At 51.9% G+C, this 26,814-nt stretch overlaps 1 protein-coding gene across 1 annotated transcript in view; it reads right to left on the minus strand.

Annotated features, from left to right (window-relative positions):
* Positions 1-26,814, minus strand: part of ADCY8 (adenylate cyclase 8) — a 93,844-nt gene that overhangs the window by 19,538 nt on the left and 47,492 nt on the right. Inside the window, exons 7-14 of the mRNA XM_078862738.1 lie at positions 20,843-21,001; positions 19,378-19,984; positions 16,955-17,158; positions 8,556-8,656; positions 5,143-5,344; positions 4,813-4,899; positions 3,981-4,174; positions 2,275-2,356 (exon numbers count right to left, since the gene is read on the minus strand). Coding sequence (XP_078718864.1) covers positions 2,275-2,356; positions 3,981-4,174; positions 4,813-4,899; positions 5,143-5,344; positions 8,556-8,656; positions 16,955-17,158; positions 19,378-19,984; positions 20,843-21,001 — 1,636 coding nt within the window. The remainder of the gene's footprint in view (positions 1-2,274; positions 2,357-3,980; positions 4,175-4,812; positions 4,900-5,142; positions 5,345-8,555; positions 8,657-16,954; positions 17,159-19,377; positions 19,985-20,842; positions 21,002-26,814) is intronic.

Consider the following 26,814-nt stretch of genomic DNA (forward strand, 5'->3'; position numbering starts at 1 on the left):
GACAGACAAAGATCCCCCGTATAGCCTTTAACAGTCTGTCGGGGCAATTGCTTCTAGATTTGAAGCTTTCGTGACTGCAAGGATTCATATTCTTAGGTTTTTTCGGTAAAGTCAAGTAGGTAAAAAATTCAAATTAATAAAAGTAAAATAAAAAATAAAATAAAAATCACGACGTTTCGGAGGCAACACAAGCTTCCGTCTTCAGGTGGAACCGTCACAGCAAAATTACTGTATTGCCTCCGAAACGTCGTGATTTTTTATTTTATTTTGATTTTACTTTAATTAATTTGAATGTTTTACCTACGTGACTTTACCGAAAAAACGTAAGAATAGGGGCAATTGCTGTTCGTGAGCTGGCACGGCACACATGGGGTCGTGGTCAGCAAGATGCCTTGCCGCCTGTGTCTCACCGCCAGTCTCTCCTTCTTGCTGCTACTGCCGGTGAAACCACTGCGGGCCCAGAACTCGAGAGTATTTAACACAATACGTTCAATGTGTGGCAAGTCCTCGCGTAATGCGTGGCGTTCACACTGCAACGCGTTTTCACTGCAATGCTGCTCTTCCATTAGAGAACACTTTTCACACATCGCGTGCCATTTTAAAGTGGAACGTGCCCTGCAGCGCTACGTCATGCACAGTGGTACGTCATGCACAGCAGTACGTCTTGTGTAGTGGTACATCTTGCGTCTCGCCAAAACTTTCTCGCTATTACATTATTCATGGGGGGGCATTGTTTTTTGCTACAACGGGGCCAGTTTTTAGGATCGCATGCGCTTGGCACGGTCAAAATTGTTCATTCCCGTTGTTTGCCTTTTGGGTTGGGTCACCTTTAAACAGGTGCTCACTGCGAACACCTGTCCCAATGTTTGCATGTGTCTTTGCACAGGCAGGCGCTGGTGAAATGTGTGTGTGTGTGCATATGTCAGTCAGATCGGTTGGTCAGCCGATAACGCCCAGGGTCTGTCACGGGAACCTCCTCCCAATGAACCTTGGACACCTAAAATTGTCTCCAAAGTGTACCTAGCCTGGCATGGGCTCCACGGTGACGACACAGCCGCCTCGTGGCAACGTTGGTTGGCGTTTGTTCGTGTGTGCGTGTGTGTGTGCGTGTGTGCGTGCGTGTGTGCGTGTCTTTGTCACCAGCGCAGTGATTTGCGCACTGCCCGTTGAACCTGGCGACCTGAGTTCGAGTCTCACATTAGTAAATGGCATCTGAACCTCAGCCTCAAGCGAGCACCTAGTGCGTTGTGTAAACAGCACCGATGGGGAGACAAAGGCGGCCGGGCGAGGTGCTGGCCACATCACTCCCTCGTGTGCCTTGTTGCCTTTCACAGGTGCCCGCTAACAACACTCGCCTCAGGTGTCTATAAAATGCTATAGGGGAGATCTTTGTCTTTGTATATACGACTACATACCAGTGGTAGACCATGGATACTGCACGTGGGAAACGAAAAGAGAACGGGGAATGAAAGAAGGAGCGTCAGGGCAGGAAGGACAGAAGGGGGAGAAGGAATGACGGGCCAAGATGTCAGGAAAGAGTGGGTGATGATGATGATGAGAGGGTGATGATGATGAGAGGGTGATAATGATGATGATGTGAGATTGGTGATGATGATGTTACGTCTCAATGGGATAGAGCGTTTCCCCCTCGCACACGCGGACTTTTTTTCTTTCTTTCACGTGCTCCCGTTTGCTCCCGCATGCAAACGCGCATTGATTGGACGATAACACCTTGATACACGGAGGACAGCAGAGCTTGGACAACTGTTGGTGCAAAAGAAGTCCAACATACATACAAAGGCCACCTTTCTGCGTGTCTGTGGTTCCGGCTCGCGCCTCTCACGCCTCCCGCTCTCTACATGAGCGAGCGGATACCGTGCCGTGCCGTGCGTGGCGGTGCAGCTTTAAGGGGAGCCGCGGTGGCGAGATGTTCACTACCTCGTCAGGTATAAAGGAGGTCATGGGTTCGATCCCGACCCAGACGCCTGCATATTTCGAGTTTGCATGTTCTCCCCGTGGTCGTGTGGATTTTTCTCCGGGCATTCCGTTTTTTTCCCCTCGGCTTTTAGAATCAACATCACGCGTTGCGAGTGATTGGCTGCTATAAATGTCCACGTGACAAGCCACTTCGTCGAGTTATCATTTGTGGCCAGATCGCTTCTGAAAAAAAAGTAGTCCCGTTCACAGTTTGAGTTTGCGAGTTGAAAGTATTACTTGGACGCAGAGAGACGCGTCCGTGCTGATGGTCGGTGGCAGCGGGGGTGATTGACGCACCTGCCGTCCGTGGTAGAAGACCGCCACCACGAACATGGTCATCAACGCCACGCAGATCTCCCTCCGGCCCGGGTGCTCTGTGCTGCGATGGCCAACGAGGACGAGACCACGCGGTTCGGATCGCAGGGGAGGGAGGAGATCCACACGTGAGGAGGCAGCACACGCACACGTACTTGCGGTGTGGAGATGGAGCGATGAAATGGGCCCCACGTGCGGGCGCTAGATGGATTGATGCATCCCATCACATGACCGTGAGAGATGGTGATATTATGTTTTATTTTTATTATTTTATTATTTCCATTCTACGTGACTTTACCGAAAGAACCAAGAAGAAGATGGTGATAGCTTGAGGCCTTCGACTAGCAGTGGATAGACCATGGCTGATGATGATGCGTATACACGCATGCGTGTGTGTGCGTGCGTGTTCGCGCGATAATTCACAGCCGAGAGGACGTCTAACAGGGAAGATGGAGCGGTTGAATCCTCGTGTGCAGGTGCTGGACACCTGGCGCGTTGGGTAAACATCAGCACCGGGAAGGCATAGCCGACCGGGCGTGGTGCCACCCATGCAGCCCCGTTGGATGCCGTGCCGCGCCAACCTTCATCGGCGCTACAGGTGGATTGCTTTGACGTCTGCCGGCCGAGTCGCCCGTTGGCCCAACGTCGGCTGAACGTTGGGCCAACGTTCCATGTGCACTGGGTTAGGGTGGCGGCCTTCATGCGCACAGCGGGTTGATCGTGGCTGACGGTGACGATGACGACGATGGTGACAATGATCACGATGTTGTGTCTGCGTGTGCGCGGTCAACGGAGGCAAAGTCTGCGAGCCATCGGGAGGGAGGCTCGGGGAAGTGAGGTTGTCGCAGGCCACTCCCTGGTACACACGGCGCCACGGTGGCTAGGGGATGTTAACTCCCTCGCCTGGTACACAGGAGGTCGTGGGTTCGATCCCGACCCTGACGCCTGCTGCTGTATATTTGGAGTTTGCGTGTCTCTCTCTCGCTCTCTCTCCCTGTGGTCTCGTGGATTTTTCTCTGGCTCCTCCGGTTTTTGCCCTCCACGTTTAGCACCAGCGCGCATTCACAGCCACGTGGCTGCCATGAATTCCCACGGGACGACAAAAAGTCGCTTCCTTGAGCGATCATTTGTGGCGGCCAGTTCGCGTCTGAGAAAGTGACCTGCATATCGCTCAGTGGGCCCTTACTTGGGGGGGGTTGGGAATTATTGTTTACTTTGCCGCATACATACGTGCGGCGAGCCCAGCATACATAGGGGCCGTCCATAAATGACGTCACGCGATTTTGGACGATTTTTTTACCCCCCCCCCTTTCGTCACACGGCGTCACAAAAAGTCAGCCCCCCCCCCCTCAAATATGACGTCACAAAGCTCTGCCCCCCCCCCCCTCCAAAAATAAAACATGCTTCAAATCGCTTTAAACGAATGTCATTGTCGTGCATATTTAATACACTCTGATGTTGTAGGAGAAAACATTTATTAAAAAGTCTATTTACTTAAGTAGAACGTGTTGTCTATATTTATTTAAAGTTGCGCATTTTGATGCGACGTCACATTTCTCAAACTCCCCTCCCACCACCTCCTCGTCACACATCGTCACAAATGTCTGACCCCCACCCCCCCGCCCCCCCTAGGTGCGTGACGTCATTTATGGACGGCCCCATACGTGCGGCGAGCCCAGCATACATACTCGTCCACGTGTCCGAGGCCCGGCCGGCCCGAGGCGGCGGCGGCGGTGGCGACGAACAGCGCGCCATGGCTGATCTGGATGAGGGCCGCGTAGAGGGCGAGTGCACCCAGCAGCACCGCCAGCTTCAGCACCGAGTTGAAGCGCAGGAACACGGCGCAGGTCACCATCGCCATGGCGCCCGTGAACACAAAGTACTGCGCCGCCGGAGACACGGGAAGGGATGGTGGTGCGGTGAGTGCGGTGAGGAGCTGTAGTGTAGCGGGTTAGCGCGTTGCGCTATGAACCCGGCAAACCCGCTCACGGCCAACACCAGTGATGATTATTTGAACCGATCCTGGGCCTCACCTAAGTCCAGTAACTGTGTAAAATCATCGCCACTGAAGAGACAAAGGCGGCCGGGCGTGGTGCTGACCACCCATCCCCTCGTGTGATGTGCCGGCCTTCATAGGTGCTCGCTAACAGCACTTGCCCCAATAATCTGTTAAGGTTACACGGGGGATCTTTGGCTTTGCGCGTTAGCGTACGGACGCGTCCACGTGGATGTAGGTCAGCTGGTCCGATTTGCCGTACTGCCCACGCGTCACGTCGTCCCGCAAGGCTGGAAGAACGCGACAGTCGTTGCGTGATGCCCAGATTGGGCCAAACTATCGCACGATGGCCGAGAGGCGAAAATCGTCCGGCGAGTTTCCCCGCCCGGCAGGGAACCGTCGCCCGGACGGCAACTCGTTCATTCCGAGGACACCTCGAATGCCACCCGAATCCGGTGCAACTCGCCGACCCGCGCGTGACCTCTTTGTAGGCCCGACCCAGTGACTCCGCGTTTTTGCCGTACCTCCGGGAAAAAGCAGATGTTGTGCGCGGTGGAATTCACTTCGGTCCGATTAAAGGTGTTCTGATTTTCAGCAGTTTGGCACCAGAACTGTTAAAACACGCACCACACACGCGCACCACGCACCACGCCCACGCACCACACACACGCGCGCACGTCAAAACGTATCGATGACAATGCTGCTGCTGCCGCTGCTGGCCATTCCGATGACAAAGGCGACGACGAGGATGGCGACAAGAGCAACGGTTGCGCCGTAAACGACGACTGTTGCATCAACAACAAACAACGACAACAACAACAAACAACAACAAACAACAACGACGGCGGACGTACGATGTTGCTGAGCGCGGCGGAGAAGTTGAAGGCGATGGCGGCGCCGGCGAGGAGGTTGCGAGCGAGGTGCGTCTCGTGCACGCGGCAGCACAGGCGGCGCAGCTCGGCGGGCAGACACTTGTACTCCTCGGCCATGGCCACGCAGAGCAGCGCCGCGTACAGCGCCGTGAGCAGCGACGCGATCACCGACATGGGCACCACCCTGTCGCGACGCACGCGCACACGCGCGCGCGCACGCACGCGCACCTCAGATCAGCACGGATGGCTACGTGCGGTGCGAAATACGTTCAACGTACTTAGAGAGAAAATAAGTTCAACATGAATACGAAAAAAAGACCGCTTCCTCCCCGCCCCCCCCCCCTATTAAAACAAGGACAAAGATCATCCGTATAGGATACAAACCACACAGCGAAACCAGTAGGGCAAACAGAGGGTGGACACGGGTCACCAGAGTGCACAGGCATTGCCGCCCTGCAGGCAGTCCCAGCGGAGAGCAAGCAGAGCGATCCCCGGACTCAAATAAAACCCAGAGAGAGAGACGAAGACACTGAGTCCCTTTGGCCCCGAGCAGAGAAGAAGACTCCACGGGGTGACCTAATCGTGGAGGCCCTTCTACCGGAAGTGGCATTAAGTGTGAAAATCTCAGGAGCTGTGACTTTCCTTGCGATTTAGTGGACGCCAGTGCGACCGTGTTTTCTGCTGGAACTGAAGCAATGATCGACACAGCATAACGCACGCAACCATTGATGCGGGTGCAGGCGAATGTTTCTCACGGGCGTACGGGTGCGTGTGTGTTTTTAGCGCGGCGTGCGTACGCATGCCCGCCCACCCGCCCGACCGACGTTGACATCGGGAGAAAGATGGGAAGATTATTAATTGTCGGCCTCATTGATGGCACGCGGCACCCATTATTCCGTGTCGTGTGGGCGTCACTCGCCCGGATGAGTGAGCGAGCGAGCGAGGGCTCTCACGAACAAATACCAACCCCAGCCGTGGTTTTTTTTTTATCGCCGTACAGATTGGTTAGCAGTTTTTTTTAAATCTACATCGGCGATTCTTTTGCAATGATTCTGCAGAAATTGGGGGGGGGGAGGGTTGGGGGGGTGTCATCATGAGTAGAGAAGTTATATTTTTAAATGTACCTATTTTCAATGACAAAACGTGTGCATTTATGTCATTCCTTCACATAAAGTCCCGGTCACAAAAGCAAAGTTTGTGGAGAATAATAGCCATTTTATATACTATTTAGGCATAAGCAATTAAAAACTAACACTTAGTACCCAGGAACAAAAATTGTGTTACACCGTCTTATTCATTTATCCCGTTCGGGGCACGGCAGCCTCAGATGTGCATTGCAGCGTTCGTTCGCTCAGTCATTCATTTCCTTTATTGCACCCAGATGAGAGCCCTTTTGAGACTACGAGTCTCTTTCAAAGGAGACCCGGGTTACAGGGAAATGCATCTCGGCCAATTTGGTGAAGATGTTTTTGTGTGTCCAGGTATAGAGTGACCATCTAAACTACCCAGCCGTCCGTACTGTCGGCTCCCGGCCCCTGTTCAAGCCCCGGTTAAAGACCGCTCCTCTCCTCTGCCTATGTTCTTCCATCACGGTCGATGAGCACAGGCACCAAAGGCCCAAAACTCCAAACGGCCAGCGACAAACAGCACGATCCTCCCAGCGAACCGAATTCTTCGAACTGCTGTTGTTGTGTGTAGTCAGTATGTTGTCCTTCCCCTGCACCACGATTAGCACGGTTGGCTACGTACCGTGTGAAAGGAATTCAACATACGACCACCCAGACGCGTCATTCACAAAATATCTTGAGAGCGTAAGCCAAACGCAGCCTTGAACGTCGGCGAAATATCAGCACCGAGCAAAAACTCGGGATGCTGACTGAGGCCGTAACGAAGATTACGAGCATCAGCGCTCAAAATTTCCAAAGCCGTGACTCCAGGTTTATCGCAAGAGACCGACTGAGAGGCGAGTGACGATATCTGCTGAAGGGGTTCCCAGGATGTTCCTGGAACATTCACCGAATGGAAGTGATAAACCGGCGAATCTGAAAGAAGATCTTTCCTCCAACCCCCGCAGCATGCGGAGGCCTGACAACGTACAAACACTGATTTCGGATTCGCTTACCATAAAATGTATATTTTTGTACGTGTTATTTTTTTATTTTAAAGCCACTAATTTGCGTAAAGCCATTCTCCTTCGTATTTTTAGCCACTCCTTCAATCGCGGTTATCGACAGTGGGGCGAGAAATGTACGCGGGGGGGGGGGTCAAACAAATTTCACGACAACAATAAAAAATGGGCGCCCTGCCACGTGTTAAAGTTTGGGAGAGGGAAAGGAGAAATGCCGGTCGCTCGTTTCCCGCAACGTCCAACGCAGGACAACTCTAACATCAGAGAAGCCAGAGGGGAGGGTGAGGAGGGGGGATTCACAAGCATGGGCTTCGCTGTTTCTCCTGCTGCACATTTCCCAAAGATCTGTCACAGGTTTAAAACAAGAAATACTTTAAGCATTAAACAAATATATAGTTTAACTTCTTTGAATAAATGAAAAACATTTCAGAAATTCTCAACACCGCAGTGGGACGAAGGTCTCTGCATGCTGCGTCGCGTGTTGTTTATCTAATTATTTATGTATTATTAACTAACCACACTTCACCACGCTGGTCGTTGTGGGTTGGTTAAAGCAAGGAGGGCAGCGTCGATGTCTGATGTCACTTCCCCGCTGATGTTCGCCTTGGTGGGGAATCAAACTCGGGTCGAGGAGTTGGTTGGGCTGTGAGCTAACCGCTGCCACAGCGCTCCATCCGATACTTCTTAACACCCAGTCATTTTTTCTTCAATAATAATAAAGTTAAAGAGGCAATTGACATATTTGTTAAGTTACTGAATTCATTAGGAGGTGAACTCAATTTGCCTCTATGCCTTCCAGATCAACGCTCACGGTCTGGGAGGCCAAGAGGTGGCCAGGGTGGTGGCTGAGAGGTCAGGGACACTGGGCTGGCAAACCGCTCAGACGAACTGCGTGAGTGGCGTCGTGAAAATAACAAACGATGACGATAATCAAGAGGTGTTGGGCTCAACACTGGGTTTCAGCCACATGTGGTTGAACCAGCTGCTCAGACGGAGTTTGCGACATCACCTTAAACCGGTTTCTTGAACGTAATTGAGATTATTTTAAGTCTCTATTGTTTGGAGAGAAACCCCAGAGGACCCGGAGAAAAACCCACGCGACCACGGGGAGAGAGAGAACACGCAAACTGCAAATATACAGCAGGCATCAGGGGTCGGTGTCGAACCCACGAACCTCCTGCGTAGCAGGCGAGGGAGATAATATCCGGCCACCGCTGCGATCGGGCAGCCGTGGGGTCGGCCTGTCAAGCGCGGAGGAGAGACTCACGCGGGAGGAGGGATGACGCAGTTGACGCTCACGATGAACACGTGGATGACGAAGGCGCAGACCAGGTTGGACTTGAAGACGTCGTCACGCATCTGGGAGTACTGCACAGGTGGTGAGAGCGGGGGGGGGGGGCGAAGCCGCCAGAGTGTTACACAATTTGAATATTCTGTACAGCAGAGGTGGAACGGTTCAGCTCCCACCGGAGCATGAAGTAAATTTAAGCGCGATCCTCCGTCGCGATTCGATTCAACACAGAACGTTCGGTTCGCGAAATTTTCGCGTTGACCCATTTGACAGATGATTGTGGGCACGTTTCGATGAGCGAAATCGAATTTCCTCGTGAAATAAATTTGAAGCCATCAAACAAGAAGCCACTCAACATCACATTTCCAGTCATTCCAACATGCAGATCTTTTGGTGAGCTCCCTGAAAACGTGATTCATTTTTGGTTTCAACGATTTATTATTCAATCGTTTTGTTATGTACGTGCTTTAGTATTCTTTTTGTGTCGTGAAACGTGATATACGTGTATATTTTAAGGTGAGGAGTAGAGTTGTAATGATTGTCCGAAATACACTACCAATTTTTTGGATACAATTAATGGGAAAAGCCACTCCAATTTTTGAAGAGCGCATCCCTTTGCGTAAATCGAGGGATGCCTGTGCTCGGTTATGGTGACAGGCAGCGTCTCTAGTGGCTGCAAAGATGAAGCTGAACGCGCTGACAGCCATCCCATAAGGATTAAAAAAAGCGACCGAATAGATCTTATCCATCGGGTTTGGCTCTTGGCTCTCAGACACTCTTCTTGGTTCTTTCGGTAAAGTCACGTAGAAGGGAATTAATAAAATAATAAAAATAAAACAATAAAATAATTCTCACGACGTTTCGTCTTTCCGACAGACCTGTTCTTCACCTGAGGACGGCTGCTTGCGTTGTGGCCGAAACGTCGTGAGAATTCTTTTATTATGTTTTATGTTTATTATTTTATTATTTCCCTTCTACGTGACTTTACCGAAAGACCTGTTCTTCACCTGAGGATGCTGTCTTTCCGACAGACCTGTTCTTCACCTGAGGACGGCTGCTTGCGTTGTGGCCGAAACGTCGTGATAATAATTTAATATTGTTTTATTTTCATTATTTTATTATTTCCCTTCTACGTGACTTTACCGAAAGAACCAAGAAGATGAATCCCTGCAGTCTCGAAAGCTTTAGATCGAAATCTCACTCCTCAAGCATGGCACGACTAAACTAAACGATTTTCTTTACTATATCAGGTAAGGCCCACTGAGCTATGTAGATCTTTTTCAGAAGCAAACCTGGATATCACAAATAATAGCTCAACGAAGCGGCTTATCACCTGCAAATTTACAGCAGCCAAACACTTCAACTAAAAACATCAACAACGATTGCATCATCATTATCGTCGTCGTCGTCAACATCAATGCGACCGCGGGTGTCATCCCACTTTGCCGCCAGCGGGTGATTTCATGTCAAGTAAAGGGCAGACATCGTGGAAGACAGCCAGCAGCGATGCCGCGTGAATAATTTACGAGGCCTGGGGGGGTGGATGCATCCTCGTTACGCGGAATTTTACCGCTGGCTTTCGTTTTCCACACTCGAGCGAGAAACGGAAATGTTTTTTTTCGAGGTCGCGAGCGCCACGTCATTGAAGGAAGAACAGTTTCACGCGTAGGAGGAGGAGGCTTTCGCGACCGGTATTGCTCATCATAAAGGTTTTTGGGTTATATCGCGTAAGTATGAATGTGTCGTGACCCTCCACCACCCGACACGGCGAATCAGTAAGGGATTTGTCACGTTAACAAAACGCTCCAATTAGTTTACTACCTCAGCCCACCGGTGTGTTGGAGAGTGAATCCACAACATCCAGCATCATCGGACGAGTTGCCAGAATAGACTTTTCTATTTGGGAATACGACTCAAATTTTGGATTTTGACACATTTATACTTACGCGATCTAACCCAAAAACCTTTATTACGAAGAGGGAACAGTTTACGTTTTCATGCAGCCAGACGTCATCGAGTAGCGAGGTGAAAATATATGTTACGTGCAAAATTAACTTCTTATCGCTCAGATGGATAATTAACTGTTGAGTTTTGTGCGTGAGTTTTTTGTTGTTGTTGCTTAAAACGGCATTGATGTATTTTAATTACTGCTGGCGATGCCGCTGTATTTGGCAGTGGTGAACAGAGACACAATTTACTCGACGCGTTGGGTCAAGAACACTGCAGCCCTAAAAACGAAAAGCAAGTTGATAAAAAATGTACTCGGGTGTCAGAATATATCAAAAACTAAGATCTCCTGTATAGCCTTAACAGACTGTTGGGGCAAGTGCTGTTAGCAACTATCTATGAAGCATCTATGAACCACCAATATGACAAGACAAAGATCCCCCGTACAGCCTCAACAGACTGTTGGGGCAAGTGCTGTTAGCGAGCACCTATGAAGGCCGGCACGGCACACGAGGGGGTGGGTGGCCAGCACCGCGCGCGACCACCTTCGCCTCGCTAGTAGCGATGTTTACACACCGCACAAGATACTCATTTAAGGCTGAGTCGACCTAGGGGAGGCCCATGACCGCTTCAAATAATCGTCAACTGGGTTGCTGGCCGTGAGCGGGAATCGAACTCGGGACCGCGAGGTTTGTAGCGCGGCGAGCTACCGGCCAGAGGTCGCAACCGGGTACCCGATACCCGTACCCTACCCGATACCCGGCTACCCGTACCCGGCCGGGTACGGGTACCCGTTTGCGACCCTGGTGCGGCCGGGTACGGGTAGGCCGTGAGTCACTGGTGAGTCACCGTTTGTCACTCATTTCCCAACGTCTTGTCTCTTCTCACAATTCAAGTTCCTAGAATCAACCCACCCGCGCCTGCAACATGGCTTCATCCCAGAGGTCGCAATCGGGTACCCGTCCCCGTACGCTACCCGATACCCGGCCGGGTACGGGAAGCCGGGTATCGGGTAGAGTACGAGTACGGGTACCCGTTTTCGACCCTGGTGCGGCCGGGTACGGGTACGGGTAAGGAATCAAAAACCGTTTGCGACCTCTGCTACCGGCTACACCAGCGCACCAACACAAACACACGCGGGAGAGCGAATCATCCACTCTCGTCCAAGGGTGGCCAAGCTGCGCTGTTGGTCACGGGCGCGTTTGCGGCAGGTCGGCGGTGGCGTTCAGCACTGCGTGCCCTCTCGCTCCCCTCGTTTCTGCACGAGCATCGAGAGTGAACGCGTTCACTCCGCGTCGTTATTTTTGTTTTGCCCCCTGCTCACCGCTGGGTCGCTGCGCCGATGCAGTCTTCATCACCCCTCCCCCCCAACACACACACCTACCTGCAGGAAGGGCGGTTCCTCTGGGGAAACCGAAAGGCAATTTTGGAAAATGTACAAAACTCCCTGGCGGCACAAATACCAAGCAAAGGTTACGGCTAGGCGCAAGTTCGATCAGCACGCTAACACGGCGATTTTTCTTCAAAGTTATTTTTATATATTCTTGTTGTTGTTGTTATTTTGTCGTGCGCTATAGGCCAACCGTGGCTCTCTCTACTCCTCCAGACATCCGCGGGCGTTTAAGCAAAAGGAGTGTGGGAGGGTTTGCCCGGGAGGGGGGGGGGCTCACCGAGGTTCATGACGGCCGTGTCCGTACACGACGAAGCTGCAGCCGCGATCCCATTTGTTCACGAGATTCTGATGTGGTTTTGCTTTTTGTTTGCATTATTCACGAACGGCCGCGTTCTTTGGATTGTTTTACTTTACACGTGGCTTTGTGTGATTCGTTTGAAACTCATTATCGTCGTCGTTATTCCGTGACGACGACGATAATGATGATGATGATTATGGGTGTTTCTCATCACTTACAGACAGATCTGATGAACCAATGAGTTTGAGCCGCCAGTCGTTAAAGCGGGGGGGGGGGGGGGTTAAAAAGTGCAAGCGATCCACGGTTTCGTGGATTTTTATCCAGGTCCTCCAGTTTCCCCCCTCCACATGAATAGTTTTTGGTTGCTATACATTTCCACGTGACGATGAGCCACTTCGCTGAGCTATTATTTGTGGCCATGTCGATTCTGGTAAAATAAAAATAGTTCATAATTTTAGTTTTTTACGAGATGGCAAAACTGGAATACGATTGGACGAGCGAATGGCCCGGTTGCTGTCGCAAGTCTTGCAAATATAGTTACGTAGCGATTTACAGTGAACATTTCTAGTTTCTTTAATCGCCTATTCTCTCCCAGCTTTGCTATCAAGAAGCAAAAACGTGTGCAACGACGTGGCTATCGGATGCCCTGGCGGTGCAACTGCACTCGGGGCCACGGGCTGGAGGAGTCCAGGTGCGGGGAAGATGGGACGGAGTGTGGAAGGGTGTGAGAATTCGACAACAGGGGGTGAGGTGCGAGTGGGGGGGGGGGGGGGCATTTGATTCTTTGCACCAGGGCCCATGCCAAGCACGCTTTGTCACTACTCCAAGACCCCGTGGACTGGGCAGAACGTCCTGCAGTCTCCTCTAACACCCCCCCCCACCCCCGTCAGCTCACCTGAGGGCCGATGCCCTCTTGGCTACCTGGGGCATTCTTTTCACAGCTGAGGAACAAGAAGAACAACACAGCACCCCCCCCCCCCCCGACCTTCCCTCGGCCCTTAATATTCACTCAGTATGTTAGGGGAAACTAAGAACTATGTGTTTATTTATTTTAGCAGATAAGGCCCAATGAGCGATGTAGCTCTTTTTCCTAAAGCGACCTGGCCACAAATGACAACTCAATGAAGTGGCTTATCATGTGGAAATTCATATCAGCCAAATGGTCTAAACGCGTTTTTCTAAATGTGGAGGGAAAAACCGGACGACCCAGAGAAACATTCACGCGACAACGGAGAGAGAGAGAGACATGTAAACTACAAATATCACGGCAGGGGTCAGAGTCGGCATGGAACCCACAACCTCCTGTACACCAGGCGAGGTAGTTAACATCTCCTAGCCACCGTGGCGCCAGTTACCTTTTCGACCTCCCTTCTCACTCCCCCGTGTAAATCTTCATTCCCCCTCCCTCCCACGCGTGGTCCAAACCCCTCACCCTACCCCCTGAGTACGGCCCCATCGCGACAAATTCGAATTCTCGCCGAGTTTTCTGTTCCCCTCCGATCTCGATTGGTGTATCGTACCGGGCTCGCGTTTTTTGTCGTAAATGAAAAACAACAAAAAAATAAGAAGAGCAACGACACACAAACACAGACCCTGACCCTCACTGGCCATGCGGGTCAGCAGGAGAGCGAACGGTCCCCGCAATTGGATGGTTCGTGGGTTCACATTCAGGTTGGGGGTTGACCCAGAGCCCATCATCGCTGTGGTGCCGATAAAACGAGCACCCCTTCGTGGGGAACTCAACAGTGGTTTGCCCTGTGGGTTGCCTCTCTGCCCCACCCCCGGCACACGAACGTGGAGTTTCCATCCCTGGCTCAAGGGCGTTAAACGGGCGCTGAACACTTCCTCGTCGCACGATTGGGCGAGAAATCACTCTTGACGTTTTATTTGGTCTGCCCCGAAGATATGTGTGCTCGTGGACACAAATATTTGTTCGAACATTTTCCAAATGTTTGTTTCCACGGCAGCAAACGATACGTAGGGGAAGCCGCGTTCGTTGCCACCGGTGCCGCGACACACGACCCAGAATATTACATCGAGGCCGAGAGCCGCTAGTTTTGTTGGCCCGCGTTTTAATTCAAGGCAGTGTTCTTGCCGATTACATACGCGGTGTATGAACGAGGGGGGTAGTGTGGTGGGGGGGGGCTCTCATTACAGTGGCATCGCTCCAGGTGATCTCCACGCTTCCCGACAGAATTGTGACTCAAAGAGCGATCGCATTTCGCCAAATCCTCAAATGCCCTCCACAGCGCTCACCTCAAATCCAATCTGGAATCAAATTACAAGATGGTCCTCGCTGTTGTTAAGATCATAATTGGGCTTGCTCCAGCTTTGCCCCTCCCCTCTTGCCTCCTGTTTCGAAAAAAAATATGAAACCTTTCTTGCCAGTATCCTTTTTTTTTATTAAAGGGTGAAACCTATTCTTATACTTTTAACGTGGCTGTCGGATCGACTGTCAGCAGAAGCGATACAACAGACATCTCGATTCGGGTTTCACAAGAGCATATATTAGCGATGCCAAGCCAACGTTCTTCCATATATGGGCTGATCGCTGAATCGGCGATTATTATGTACTGTATTTAGAACTTATTTAGCACCTTTTTGGTTCTTTCGGTAAAGTCACGTAGAAGGGAAATAATAAAATAATAAAATGAAACATAATAAAATACAATTCTCACGACGTTTCGGCCACAACGCAAGCAGCCGTCCTCAGGTGAAGAACAGGTCTGTCGGAAAGACAGCGTTTGACTGAACACCACCAAGCTTGGCAGCGTATATTTAAGCTGGCTTAGAGGAGGAAGTGCGCCATGACAAAGGAATTTGCATATCAACAGAGGAATTTAGCATATTTATGGGAAAGCACCGCACGTAGCCAACCATGCTAATCGGAGGTGCGGGGAAGGATAACAAACCAAACACAAAAAGCAATTCTGAAGAAACTAGTTTTCAATCTAGATTTTAAAGTGCATAGCTCCCAGTAGCGTCCTAATATCGGAAGGAAGAGCGTTCCAGAAGGCCGTAAAAGCGCATCTGAAAGCGCGCGACGTGGTGACCGTCTTTGTCCGATGGCAAGTTAAAAGCCGCTGCTGCTGCGAGGATGACCGGAGTTCACCTGATGGTGTATGCTCCTTGACGAGATCAGCAAGGTATTGCGATCCATTTGTGTCAAGCACTTTGCGTGTGTAATAAAGGACTCTGCAGGCGATGTAAGTCTCCGTTCGTCCTTTATTTAGGTTCTTCTCCTCCGCACCCCGCTGGCCTCCTCCTCGGACCAGTGTCTCCTCTCGCGTGCCACGCACGCCCTGCTAGCCCCCCCCCCCGCTAGCCCCGTGCACTCCGCACGCTCCGCTAGCCACTCCGCTAGCCCCGTGCACCTGGCTGACGGTGTCCCAAGCCCCATCAGCCACGTGGCTGATTGCGCGGCGGCCACCCAACGTGGTCCCGCCTCTTCACTCCATCGACTGGCCCTGATCTCTTCCGGGCTCCCTCCTATAACCTCTCTCCCACGTGACCCTGACTCCTCCCTCTCGGATCGTCACATCCGGCCTTTCCATTTACGCTCGCATTACACGTGTAACGAGTGTGACCCAATAACGCATCCATTTGTTAACCGGAAGCCAATGCAGCTCAGCGAGCACTGGACGGACGCGGCCGGAAGTTGCAGTACCCGTGACGGCACGACTTAGTCGCGTGTCCGACAGTGGCGGCTCGTGCAGTGCCGGCCCGAGCCTCTTGGGGGCCCTAAGCAGAATTTGATTTGGGGGCCCCCCTCCCACCACGCAGACTCATCTGTGCTAGAAGGTGGCCAGGGGGCCCCAAGCAGCCGCTTAGTTCGCTTATGCCTCGGGCCGGCCCTGGGCTCGTGACATTGCCACGAGGTGGGGCCATCGTGAGTGACCTCTGAAAAGACGGTGTTCTAATTCCGGAAAAAAACTCGTCGTGTTTATTGGCCTTCCCGTGAAAGTGATACACAACTGTCTTATCTACCAACGGTAGACATTGCTAAACAATACGACAACAAAACAACAAAGCACTCAAATGCTGTCCCCATGACCCTCAAGTCCCCCTTTGACACTGCCAAAAGCCGAGAGCGTGGAGACCGTGCGCTGCTCTACCTCGCGTCGTGACACAGCCAATGGGCTCTCTTTTCACGGCCCTGAATGGGTCTCATACGGCGTGGCTACAATGCTTGAAGCCGATCGCAATGCATGAAGGGAAACCTCTCTCGCTCGAACGCCTTCACAGCCGCCCCGAGACGTCCCCGAGGCACAAATCAGACTGCGGTGTCTCAGCGGGTTCTAATACGAACAACTTATAATGTTGTCTTCAGTAGGAAATTCCCGTGGAAAGAGTCGTTATATTTTTAAAAAAGTTAAAAACCACGACAAATTTTTTATAGAAAAGTTTTTTTTTAATTAGAAAAATAATTTCTCATCTCCAGCTGCTTGGAGGGTATATATTTTTAGGTTTTTTCGGTAAAGTCACGTAGGTAAAACATTAAAATTAATTAAAGTAAAATAAAATAAAAATTACTTTTATTAATTTTAATGTTTTACCTACGTGACTTTACCGAAAAAACCTAAGAATATGAATCCTTGCAGTCACGAAAGCTTCAAATCTAGAACTGCTTGGAGGGGTCAGCGCCCCAATCGCCCCTCGTGGACGAACCGCGCCCGGTGCCCGACGCGGCTGCATCGCGGCGCCGCGCTCGGTGTAAGTCGCCGTCTCGCCTCTCACCTTGAGCTCCACGTTGGGTTCGCGGAAGGAGAGCGACAGCTGGCGGATGTGCTCCTGCCGCAGCTTGTCCCCGCTGCGCACGTTGATGGCGTGCTCGATACGCCGGCTGATCTCGTCGAGCCCCGTCGCGCCCGCCGACGGCATCGCCGGCGCCAGGTGGCTCGGCAGGAGGTTCATGGTGGTGCGCGTCAACGCCACCAGCGTCTGCGGCATCGGCGCACGCGGGCAGAAGGGGAACAGAGGAGACGGGAGGGGGGGCACGTGGTGCGCTTGAGCCGTCGGAAAGAGACGACGCGTGGAAACGACGTTGCCAACAAACATTGCCGATGTTTGGGCCAACTTTTGTTGACCCAACTTCGGAGCTATTGGATCAACATTTAGCCAACGTTGGAGCCATTGGATCAACGTTGGGCCAATGATGACCCGACGTTCGTTGACCCAGCGTTGGAGCCATTGGATCAACGTTGGGCCAACGCTGGGCCAACGTTAGGGCCGTTAGATCAACACTGTTCCGAAGTAATTTTTTTACTGATTTGTTGGTGATTTGCCTTTGTTTGTACGTGCACAATGTCCGATGTTTCGCGGCCCGAATTCGAATCGTGCCAACGCCAAGATCAGTGACAATTATTTTAACTGGTCCTGAGCCTCCCCTAGGTCGACTCAGCCTCAAATTAGTACCTGGTGCAATGTGATAACATCGCCACTGAGGAGACAAAGGCGGCTGGGCGTGGCAAGCTCACCCACCCCCTCGTGTGCCGTGTCGGCCTTCATCGGTGCTACTCGCTAACAGCATTTGCTCCTACAGTCCGTTCAGGCTATCCGGGGGAATCTTTGATTTTTAGCTGTGGGAGGAAACCGGAGAGAAACCTGCCACGTAAAACAGGGCGGAGAAGTAGGCCTCGGCAAGGTAAGGTAAAAGTGTCAAAACAACGAGCCTACCTTTTACCCTACCCTTTACCCTTACCCCTTGGCATGTCGACACCTTTACCCTTTACCATTTTACCCGGTAAAAAGGGTATAATTACCTTACCTTGCCGAGGCCTACGGAGAAGTTAAACAACAAATACTCCACGTAGAACGTCACCCGAGTCGGGAATCGAACCCACGACATTCTCGTCGAGAGTGTTGCCACCCTGCCACCCCAACTCCCATGCCCCCCCCCGTCCCCCCTGGCTACCGAACAAGGCACACTGGAAAGTTCTGGCCCTGCCTGCGCAGGTATCCCCGCTTCATTAATTCCACCGTGGCGGCTTCGTAGCACGAAGCCATTATCTCAGCAAGGGCGCAATCGTTGAACCCTGTGAAATGAAATAAATGAGAGTGGCAGGGTCGGTGGATGGGGGGGGGGCTGAGAGGTGGGAAGTGGGAGAGCGAGGGAGACCAACCAGTGCCTTGAGCCATAATATCCTCAGACTGATCGACTGAAGGACTCACTGATGGCGACCACGAAACATGGTGCTGGTTAAGGTCATCAAAGGGCACCTTGGTGTGGAGATGTCAACTCCCTCGCCTGGTATGCAGGACGTCGTGGGTTTGATTCCGACCCCGACGCCTGTGTATGTGGAGTTTGCGTGTCTCTCTCTCTCTCTCTACCCCCGTCGTTGCGTGGATTTTTCTCCGGGTCCTCCGGTTTGTCCCCTCCACATTTAGACTCAACGTCACGCGTTCAGAGCTATTTGGTTGCTATACATCTCCACGTGATGATAAGCCACTTGGTAGCTAGGCCGCTTCTGAAAAAAGAGCTATATAGCAGCTGTGTTGACCTCACGTGGTGAACTAAAACTAGTTTATAGTTTAGTTTAGAGTACTTTGTGATGAATGAGACAGGATTCGCTGGGGCTATTGACACAGACGGACGCAACGTAGCAGACTCGTCAATTGTAAGACACCGAGCAACGCCTCCCCCCCCCATCCCTCCCACTGTGAAACTGCAGCGGGCTCTGGTCCGAGATACATCGTGCCTTCTTATTCCTCGCCTTGCGCTACGAGGAAGGCACGAATGGCAAAGGAGCGCAATTATCTCTCATGATCGAAGTCGCCGTCGTTGTTCTCGGCGGAAAACTCAGCGAGGCCCCCAATGAACGAGTGACAAATCACTCGTCCAAACGGTGACTTAAGAACCGGTTCCTACTTTGCTTAATGTGTGCAGCCTCGTTCGTAATTTCTCGTGTTGTATGTCTGCTACTGCCTGTCCTGCCTTCCCACGTTCGCCAATCCGTGGTGAGGTGCGGTCAAACAAGCTCTGATGACCTGCACGGACGAGGGAGAGGCGCCAGTGAATTGACAAAGGGAGTTGTTGGCTTATTGGTATGATTCCTGCACTGGTGTTTTGTCATGAATCGTATCGGTGGGGTCAATTCGAGAGAACGGATGTGTGGAGGGGGAGGGTGGTAGGGGGGGTCGCGAGGCCTGGCGCCACTCACGCTCTGCTTCACCACGATGTTGTCGAAGGGCAGCTCGGGGCTCCACGAGCTCTCGGAGGGCGTGAGCGATCGATGCCGCTTCTCACCACCACCGCCGGCACTGGCAGCACCGGCACTGCCACCACAACCAGCAACACCACCGCCGCTACCAACACAGGCACCAACACCGGCACCACCACCACCAACACCGCCAACGCCGCCACCACCGGGACCACCACCGACGCCAGCCGCGCCCCCATTCGCGCAGTGCCCGTTGGCGCTGCCGGAAGCTGCCGCCGCGGCGGCGGCCACGGACGATGACGACGCGGCCGACGAAGTGAGCGGCACGGCGGCCGCGACGACCGGCGGCGCGGCGGCCACGGCCGAGGCGGAGGAGGTGGCGCAAAAGAGGCCCTCCTCGGGCGGCTGGAGCAGCTGCTCCTCCTCGTCGGGACCCGAGCCGGCGCCGCCGCCGACGCCGCCGCCGCCGCCGATGCCCCTCTGCACGATGAGGAAGGTCTCGATGGCGTGGCGGCGCAGGAACTCGTTGCGCTCTTGCCCGTTGCCGTCCTCCACGGCGTAGTCGCCCTTCAGGCAGTCGAGGGTCGCGCGCGAGATGTGCACGCGGCTGTGTCGGCGACGGTTGGGGCAGCGGTGGGGGAGGAGGGAGTGGGGTGGGGGCACGGGAGGTCACGGGGTCACTCGGTGGGATGGTTTCGATGAGCATAGTTTGACTTGCTTGGGCACCGGTTTCGTGGATTCAGTACGATCTGGTTAACACTTAGTCGGCTTTGTTATCCATCATAAAGGTTTTATTTTCGGGGGTTCTAACCCAAACAAATATTTACTATCAGTACGATATGTCAACTGCCTAATTGGATAAGCCGTGCTGGCCTTCAAAAGGTGTTCGCTATTAGCACTTGCCCTGCCAGATGTTCAGGGCTATATGTGTACGAGTAACTCACATGCTCGCACACACACGCACGCACAATTATGAGACACGTGAAACGTGTGTTATCTACTTTACATTTGATTTCGCACGTATATTGTCTGCCACCCAATAGCGAGTAATAGGTAACTATTCATATGCCAATAACAAAAATCTGTTCATCAGGAAACTATCTTACAATCGACTTCTTAATATGCCCCATGCTTTAAAGTCAAATCTCCAACTGTTATCTGATCTCTCTACATACATGCGATGAAGTAGGGCCATTGCCTGAAACGTCACCTATTACATATAAATTAATACATATGTAAAGCCACGGTGTTTTCGACAAACGAGTTTTGATTTTTTTAACTTGTTATTTGAGCTTGTGCACCACTGCCAACACAGCAGCAGCAGCAGCAGGTACATTTTAACCGAGGAGGGTGGCAAGACGTGGAGCGGTCGGGACACCGACGGAACGGAGCGGAACGGAGCTCTCGGTAAGCGAGCGAGCGAGCGAGCCACCGAGCTCGATGGACGACGCACGGACCGACGTACCCTGGGATGCCGCCGGCTTCCATCTTGTTGGCGATGTCGACGTCCCACGACCAGACGTCGAACTGCCACTTGCGGAGGCCCAGCACCCCGCACAGCACCGAGCCCGTGTGGATCCCGATCCGCATGTCCACATCGTGCTTCGTGGTTTTCCGCACGAACCTGTGGCGAGGCCACGAGGCGCCGGGGTGATGAGGAGACATTCATAACAATAATAATAATAGTTCAATGTATAACGCGCGCAAACTTGCAGACGTGGTGGCCGCAACTCAGAGGCGCGGAGCCAAGCTCAGAGTCGCTCGAAAGCACGTGGTTGTAGAGGTGAGTTTTTAAGTGTCTCTTGAAGGAGGCGATTGAGGTGATGCTGCGAATGTGCAGAGGGATTGCGTTCCAGACTGTTGGGGCTGCCACCGAGAAGCGGCGCATCGGGTGATGGGTGATGGGTGGCTACCCCATTATACGTGGAGCGTTTGGACCGACGTTGGGCCGACGTTGGGCTGACGTTGGGCCGATGTTGGGGTGACGTTGGGTCGACGTTGAGCCGACGACCAACCGACGTTGGACTGACGTTGAACCGACATTGGGCCGACGTTGGGCTGAGCGTTCCAACCACATGCCCACGTCAGCCCAACGCTGGTATGCTTACTGGGTCGGACTATGTCAATTTATGTCGCGGAAATTACTGAAATGGAGGCGGGAGCGGCCAAGACTGCTTCAGATATTACTCACCGCCTATGCCGGCTGTGGTGGGTAATCAACATCAGCTTCCAGTTCTAGATTTGAAGCTTTCGTGACTGCAAGGATTCATGTTCTTAGGTTTTTTCGGTAAAGTCACGTAGGTAAATTTTTACCTACGTGACTTTACCGAAAAAACCTAAGAATATCAGCTTCCAGGTTCACGGCGCTATATATTTTTTGGTTGTTCGACCCTCAAGTGTCCGACCGCGCCCCCTTGCCACCAGCTGAGACATCGGCAGTGGGTCAGCGTCCTGGTCAACTTCGACCGCCGCCTCCGGATCCGCGGCTTAGCCTCCTCGCTTTTCAAATTGCGATTGAGCAATAATTTAATTCACACGCGGCAAATGAGGAAGGCGCGCACGCAAAAGGCATCAATTTGCACGGGTTGTAAATGTTTCGCGGTGGCTTGCGCGGGTGAGCTACAGGCGAGATGGCCGTGGCGAGAAATCGTTTTGTGCTTTGCGAAATGAGGATAGATTTAATTCACGACGACTCGGTGGCATCTGCTGGTTTATTTTTTATTTTTCAGAATTTCGTTGGGAGAGTCGGCCACGAGTTAGCTCACTCCTGTTCCGATCATCATCATCATCATCATCAGCAGCAGCAGCATCAACATCAGAATCAAATTCATAATCATCATCAGCATCATCGACAGCAGCAGAGTGATCATCTTTGTTATCAGTACACGGCATGACAATTATCACTGTCCACATGATCATCAGCAAAATCATTACCATCAGCAGCGGTTATAAAATAATAGTCAGCATCATCATCGTCCAGTCCTCTATGTATTCTCTCCGACAATACAACTGGAAAAAACGAGAATGCCAGGCAGTGTAGCAGGGCGGGGAGAAGTCAAGACGCAGAGCAGCGTCTGGCTAACCGCACAGTCCGGCGTGCGGTCACTTCCACGATTTGACCGCGGGTTACTTTGGGAACGTGAGCCACGAACATCGACGCGGGCACACTGACTGACCCCCTCCTCCTCCTCCGGGGTCGTGTGACCTTGGCCTGTGGCGTCCCTTCTCACGGAAGACGGAAAGGAGGCCCATTTGCCCCGACTCGCCTGCGGAGGCACTGTCAACCGTTGGAATGGCAGCCGTGCGATCCGCGTCAACTGGCTGGTCGTCGAGTGGTATCGTGAATCACTATTCCGGCGGCGTTTGGTCACCCCCAGGAAAGCCTTGCCGGGTGCGAAGCCACCGACGACGATGATGCCCACGTGCAAACGCGCACGCAACGGTGTTCGCTCGCTCTCCATTAGCACGGGGATGGCTACGTAGAGTGCGAAAACAATTAAACGCACGCGCATACAGACAAGGCAGCAGCAGCAGCAGCCAAGGCGGTAAGCCGGCATTACCAACAATTGCCCAAGTTCTGCAGTCCTCTATAAATTCGGACGTTTTCAGCCAATGCAGTGAATTGTTTGTGTCGCTGCCGTGACATCATCTTCCACGGCCTTACTCAGACGCGGGGTGGTGCATTGCTTGCCGCGGGAGTTCCAAACGTAAATTCACTTCCTCGTTTACGGCAACGTGGCATCGGTGGCGGCGTGAATGGAGAATTATTTGGCGGAGGATAAAAAAAAATTGAATAATAATGAAAAATATTCTCTTCTCACTCGCCGCACGCTTGTTCGGGTTCGTATAAATAACCTAATAAGGTCAGATCCAACGCCAGTTAGTGCAGTAATTCAGGCAGAACAACTTTTGCCTGGGCTCACTTCAACGCCTCTGGAATACCAAGCAGTTTGAAAAAAAAAAACCCACAAAGAGAGAGAGAGTGAGAGTGACTCTGCAAGCTGCACGGGAAGACCGGGGCTGACAGGGCCCCGATCGCTGGGGCTGGAGACAGGGCCCCGATGGTTGGGGCTGGCGGCAAGGCCCCGATGGTTGGCGTTTGACGGGACCCCAATCGTTGGAACTGGAGAAAGGGCCCTGATCATTGAGGCTGGTGACATGGCCCCGATTGTTGGGGCTGGAGACAGGACCCCAAGTGTTCTTGTCGCACGGCGGTGCTCCCATCGCTGGCTTTTATCGCGAACTGAATATGATTTTTTGAAAAAAAGGAAATAAATCTAAGCGGTGACTCTATCTCATTGTTTTTCAAGCCAGCTTTTTTTTTAATAACATGTCGAAATGTCCTCGTCGCTTGCGCGAGACGCTAATGAATGTTTCATTTTCGGCAGGCCCGGCAGCTCCGCTGTCTTGATTAATTTGCACTTAAGCACCCGCAAAAATGCATCATCTCACGCCATCCTTATCAACAGCGCCGAGTGTTTTGCCTCCCTCTCCCCAACGCCTTCAAAACTCCAAGACACCTCGGCTAATAAGCTCGTACGTGTCCACGTGTGTCTACGCGTGCACTGTATTTGCGTACGCGTGTGTGCCTGCGTGCGTGCGGGGAAGCGTTGGCGCGCATTGAATGATGCATCGACGCGCTAACCAACCCAGCCACCCGAGTTTGATTCCTGGCTCGCTGGCAGCACTTTGCCCCAACATCGCGTCCAACGACGCACAGAGGGCACTTTTGTGCTTGCGTGCCATTGTGTCTATTTGTGTGGGAGTGGTGGCGCAGTGGTTAGAGCACTGCTGCGCTACAAACCCAGCGTCCTGAGTTTTGAGTCACGGCCACGAATAACGTCAGACGTCATTGACGTCTGACCTAGTGCTGACCCTCCCTTAGGTTGGCTCCGACTAAAGCTAAACTTATTATTGCTAGCAATTAAAAATTCACCTTCAACGAAAATTACCGACCGCGTAAGTCGATGACCATATCACCTGCAACGCGCCGGTACTAGTCACAAGCTGAGTGGGGTTGAACCTGCGACAGCCGTGCATAACAGGTTGCTATAGGATGTTGCGGGACCACGCAACATCCGCGCTGACCAGAGCAGTGAAGTATGGTCTAATGGGCCCGCAGCACGGAATGGGGACCGCGTTGCACGGAAGTGGATTTCACGAACGAGATTCACGTGGACGAGACGATGCGGCCACGGAGCCCGATGCTCGTAAAACCCCACATGAGGCCACGGATAAAAAAAAAATGAAACATTTTTTTTTTTTACCAGGTAAGGCCCCACTGAGCTTATGTAGCTATTTATCAGAAGCGGTTTGGCTATCACAAATGAAAGCTCAAACGAAGCGGCTTATCACGTGGACATTTATTTGCAATTAAATACCCTAAACTAATGTTGATTCTGCATGTGGAGGGAGAAACCGGAGGACCCGGAGAAAAACCCTCGCGACCACGGAGACAGAGACTGGCAAACTCCAAATATGCAGGAGCTCGGGAGCGAACCCATGACCTCCGCATACCAGGCGAGGTATTTAACGTCTCTTAAAGGCAAGAGCAAGTTTCGCGTGGTGTCCGCGTTTATCGCCGTGTCATCTTGTCATCTCAATAATTGTGCACGTTCCTCGTCTGGGGGCGAATTAATATGAATCTGATCAATACCACGCTCCAAATCGTCCGCGAAGAAGCGTCCGTAAATTTAATGACGCAAAATTGACGCGACGGAGGGAGGCTCGTTTTGGGGAGGGGTTGCTGGGGGGGGAGGGGATTGCTGGGGCCGGGGTGGGGGTTTGCAATGAAGCAAGTAGCTGTAAACAAAAACACGTAAACATATATTATAAGCAAAACAAAATACCGACAGTCCCGCGGGGCCACTGAACAAAATTGAAACGCTACAAAGAGCGCAATGACGACCGTGGCCGAAAACGTTCTTCAAAAAGAGGAGTGTTTAAAAAAAAAAGGTAATGAATGAGAGAGTCACCCGCAGCGCTCGCTCACCCACTCACCCACGGCGGGGAGCCGGGGGGGGGGGGGTTGAGACGGAGCGAGCGGGGCTAATGAGCCGCGGCGTCGGCACGGGCTGAGATGGAGGACCTCCGGTGGGGACACGGGGCCGCAGACAAAACGGAAGAAAAAAAACGACTACGGGGCGTATCACAGGCAGGCGGGCGGGTGGGTTGTTACTATTATCATCATTTTTTTAAATGCCCCCCCCCCCCCACACACATCGCCGCCGACTGAACAGCGGCAGAGGGAGCAAAATAAGAGCCGGCAGAAGACGTGCTTCTTTGCCGCTTGCCGCTCGGATAATTTTGTCCGCACTCAGGACAAAGCTGGCGATGGCTGGGAGGGCGTAAACATAAATAAGCATATATATATTTTTTTACTTTAATCGAGCGTCAATCCGGAGGCATTCTGAGATTGATGTTGATTAACTGGGGCGGTGGCGCAAGAATGATTGCTGCAATGCTCGCCGCAGCAGAGAAATAAAACTGTCGAGTGTATTCCATGTGAAGAATCCCTTGACTGTGACATGTCTGCCGGCCGCCTCTGCGTCGATCAACTGAATGCCCGAGTCCCCCCGTACGGAGTGGCCAGACTCAATCGCATTTAGACGCCTCGTCAATTTCACGCTCTTCCGTGTAATTGTATGGCCGCTATTTGTAATTCACGAAAATGAATGCGGTGTCGCAGTGGCGGCTATGCGCAGCGCGCCAAATGAATTCGAAAGGAGGCTGTCGGAAACGTCTTGAGGATGGAATCGCTGAAATTAATTAACGATCACTGCTATTGCTTATTTTCCATTAAAATTACCCTCGACATAAGCACCCTTGTTCTGGTGTGACGTGAGAGAGAGAGATAATATGTTATTTTAAACCGGGTGAGAGTCCTTTGCTGCATTAGTGGAGAGTAGTTGCAGAGTGGTTAGCGCATTGCTCGACGGATCCAGCAACTTGAGTTTGATTCCCAGGCACAGCTGACATCGGTGGTGAAAAGTGATATCTGCACCGATCCAAGGTTGATTAATTCGCACGAATTAGCGTGGCTAAGTATGGTCAAACAAGGCCCTGTGGCCGACACTGTGTGGGGAGGTGTTCATCCAGTAGTGGATTGAAAAAAGGGATTGTAAATTATTATTGCTGAAAATTAGTATTAGTATTGCAGCATGTCAACGTGATAGCACCAGGTGGGTACATGCATTATATACAGGGTGGCCCAAAAGAGAGGGTTATTATATGTACAGTATTCTAACAAGTTACATAGGATGAGTTGAATTATTTTAACAAATGTTCAAGCTGATTTCCATCAACATTAATGCGTGCTTGAATTGTCTTTAGAAATTAATGCAGCCCCTTTAAGCTTGCAAGTGTGCGATCTTTGAACATTTATCAATTATGTTTCGTCTCATCTCAGTCAAATTTGATTTCCATTTTTAAATGTCA

Source organism: Lampetra fluviatilis, chromosome 14, assembly GCF_964198595.1.
Source record: "Lampetra fluviatilis chromosome 14, kcLamFluv1.1, whole genome shotgun sequence".
In the NCBI taxonomy this organism is placed as follows: Eukaryota; Metazoa; Chordata; class Hyperoartia; order Petromyzontiformes; family Petromyzontidae; genus Lampetra; species Lampetra fluviatilis.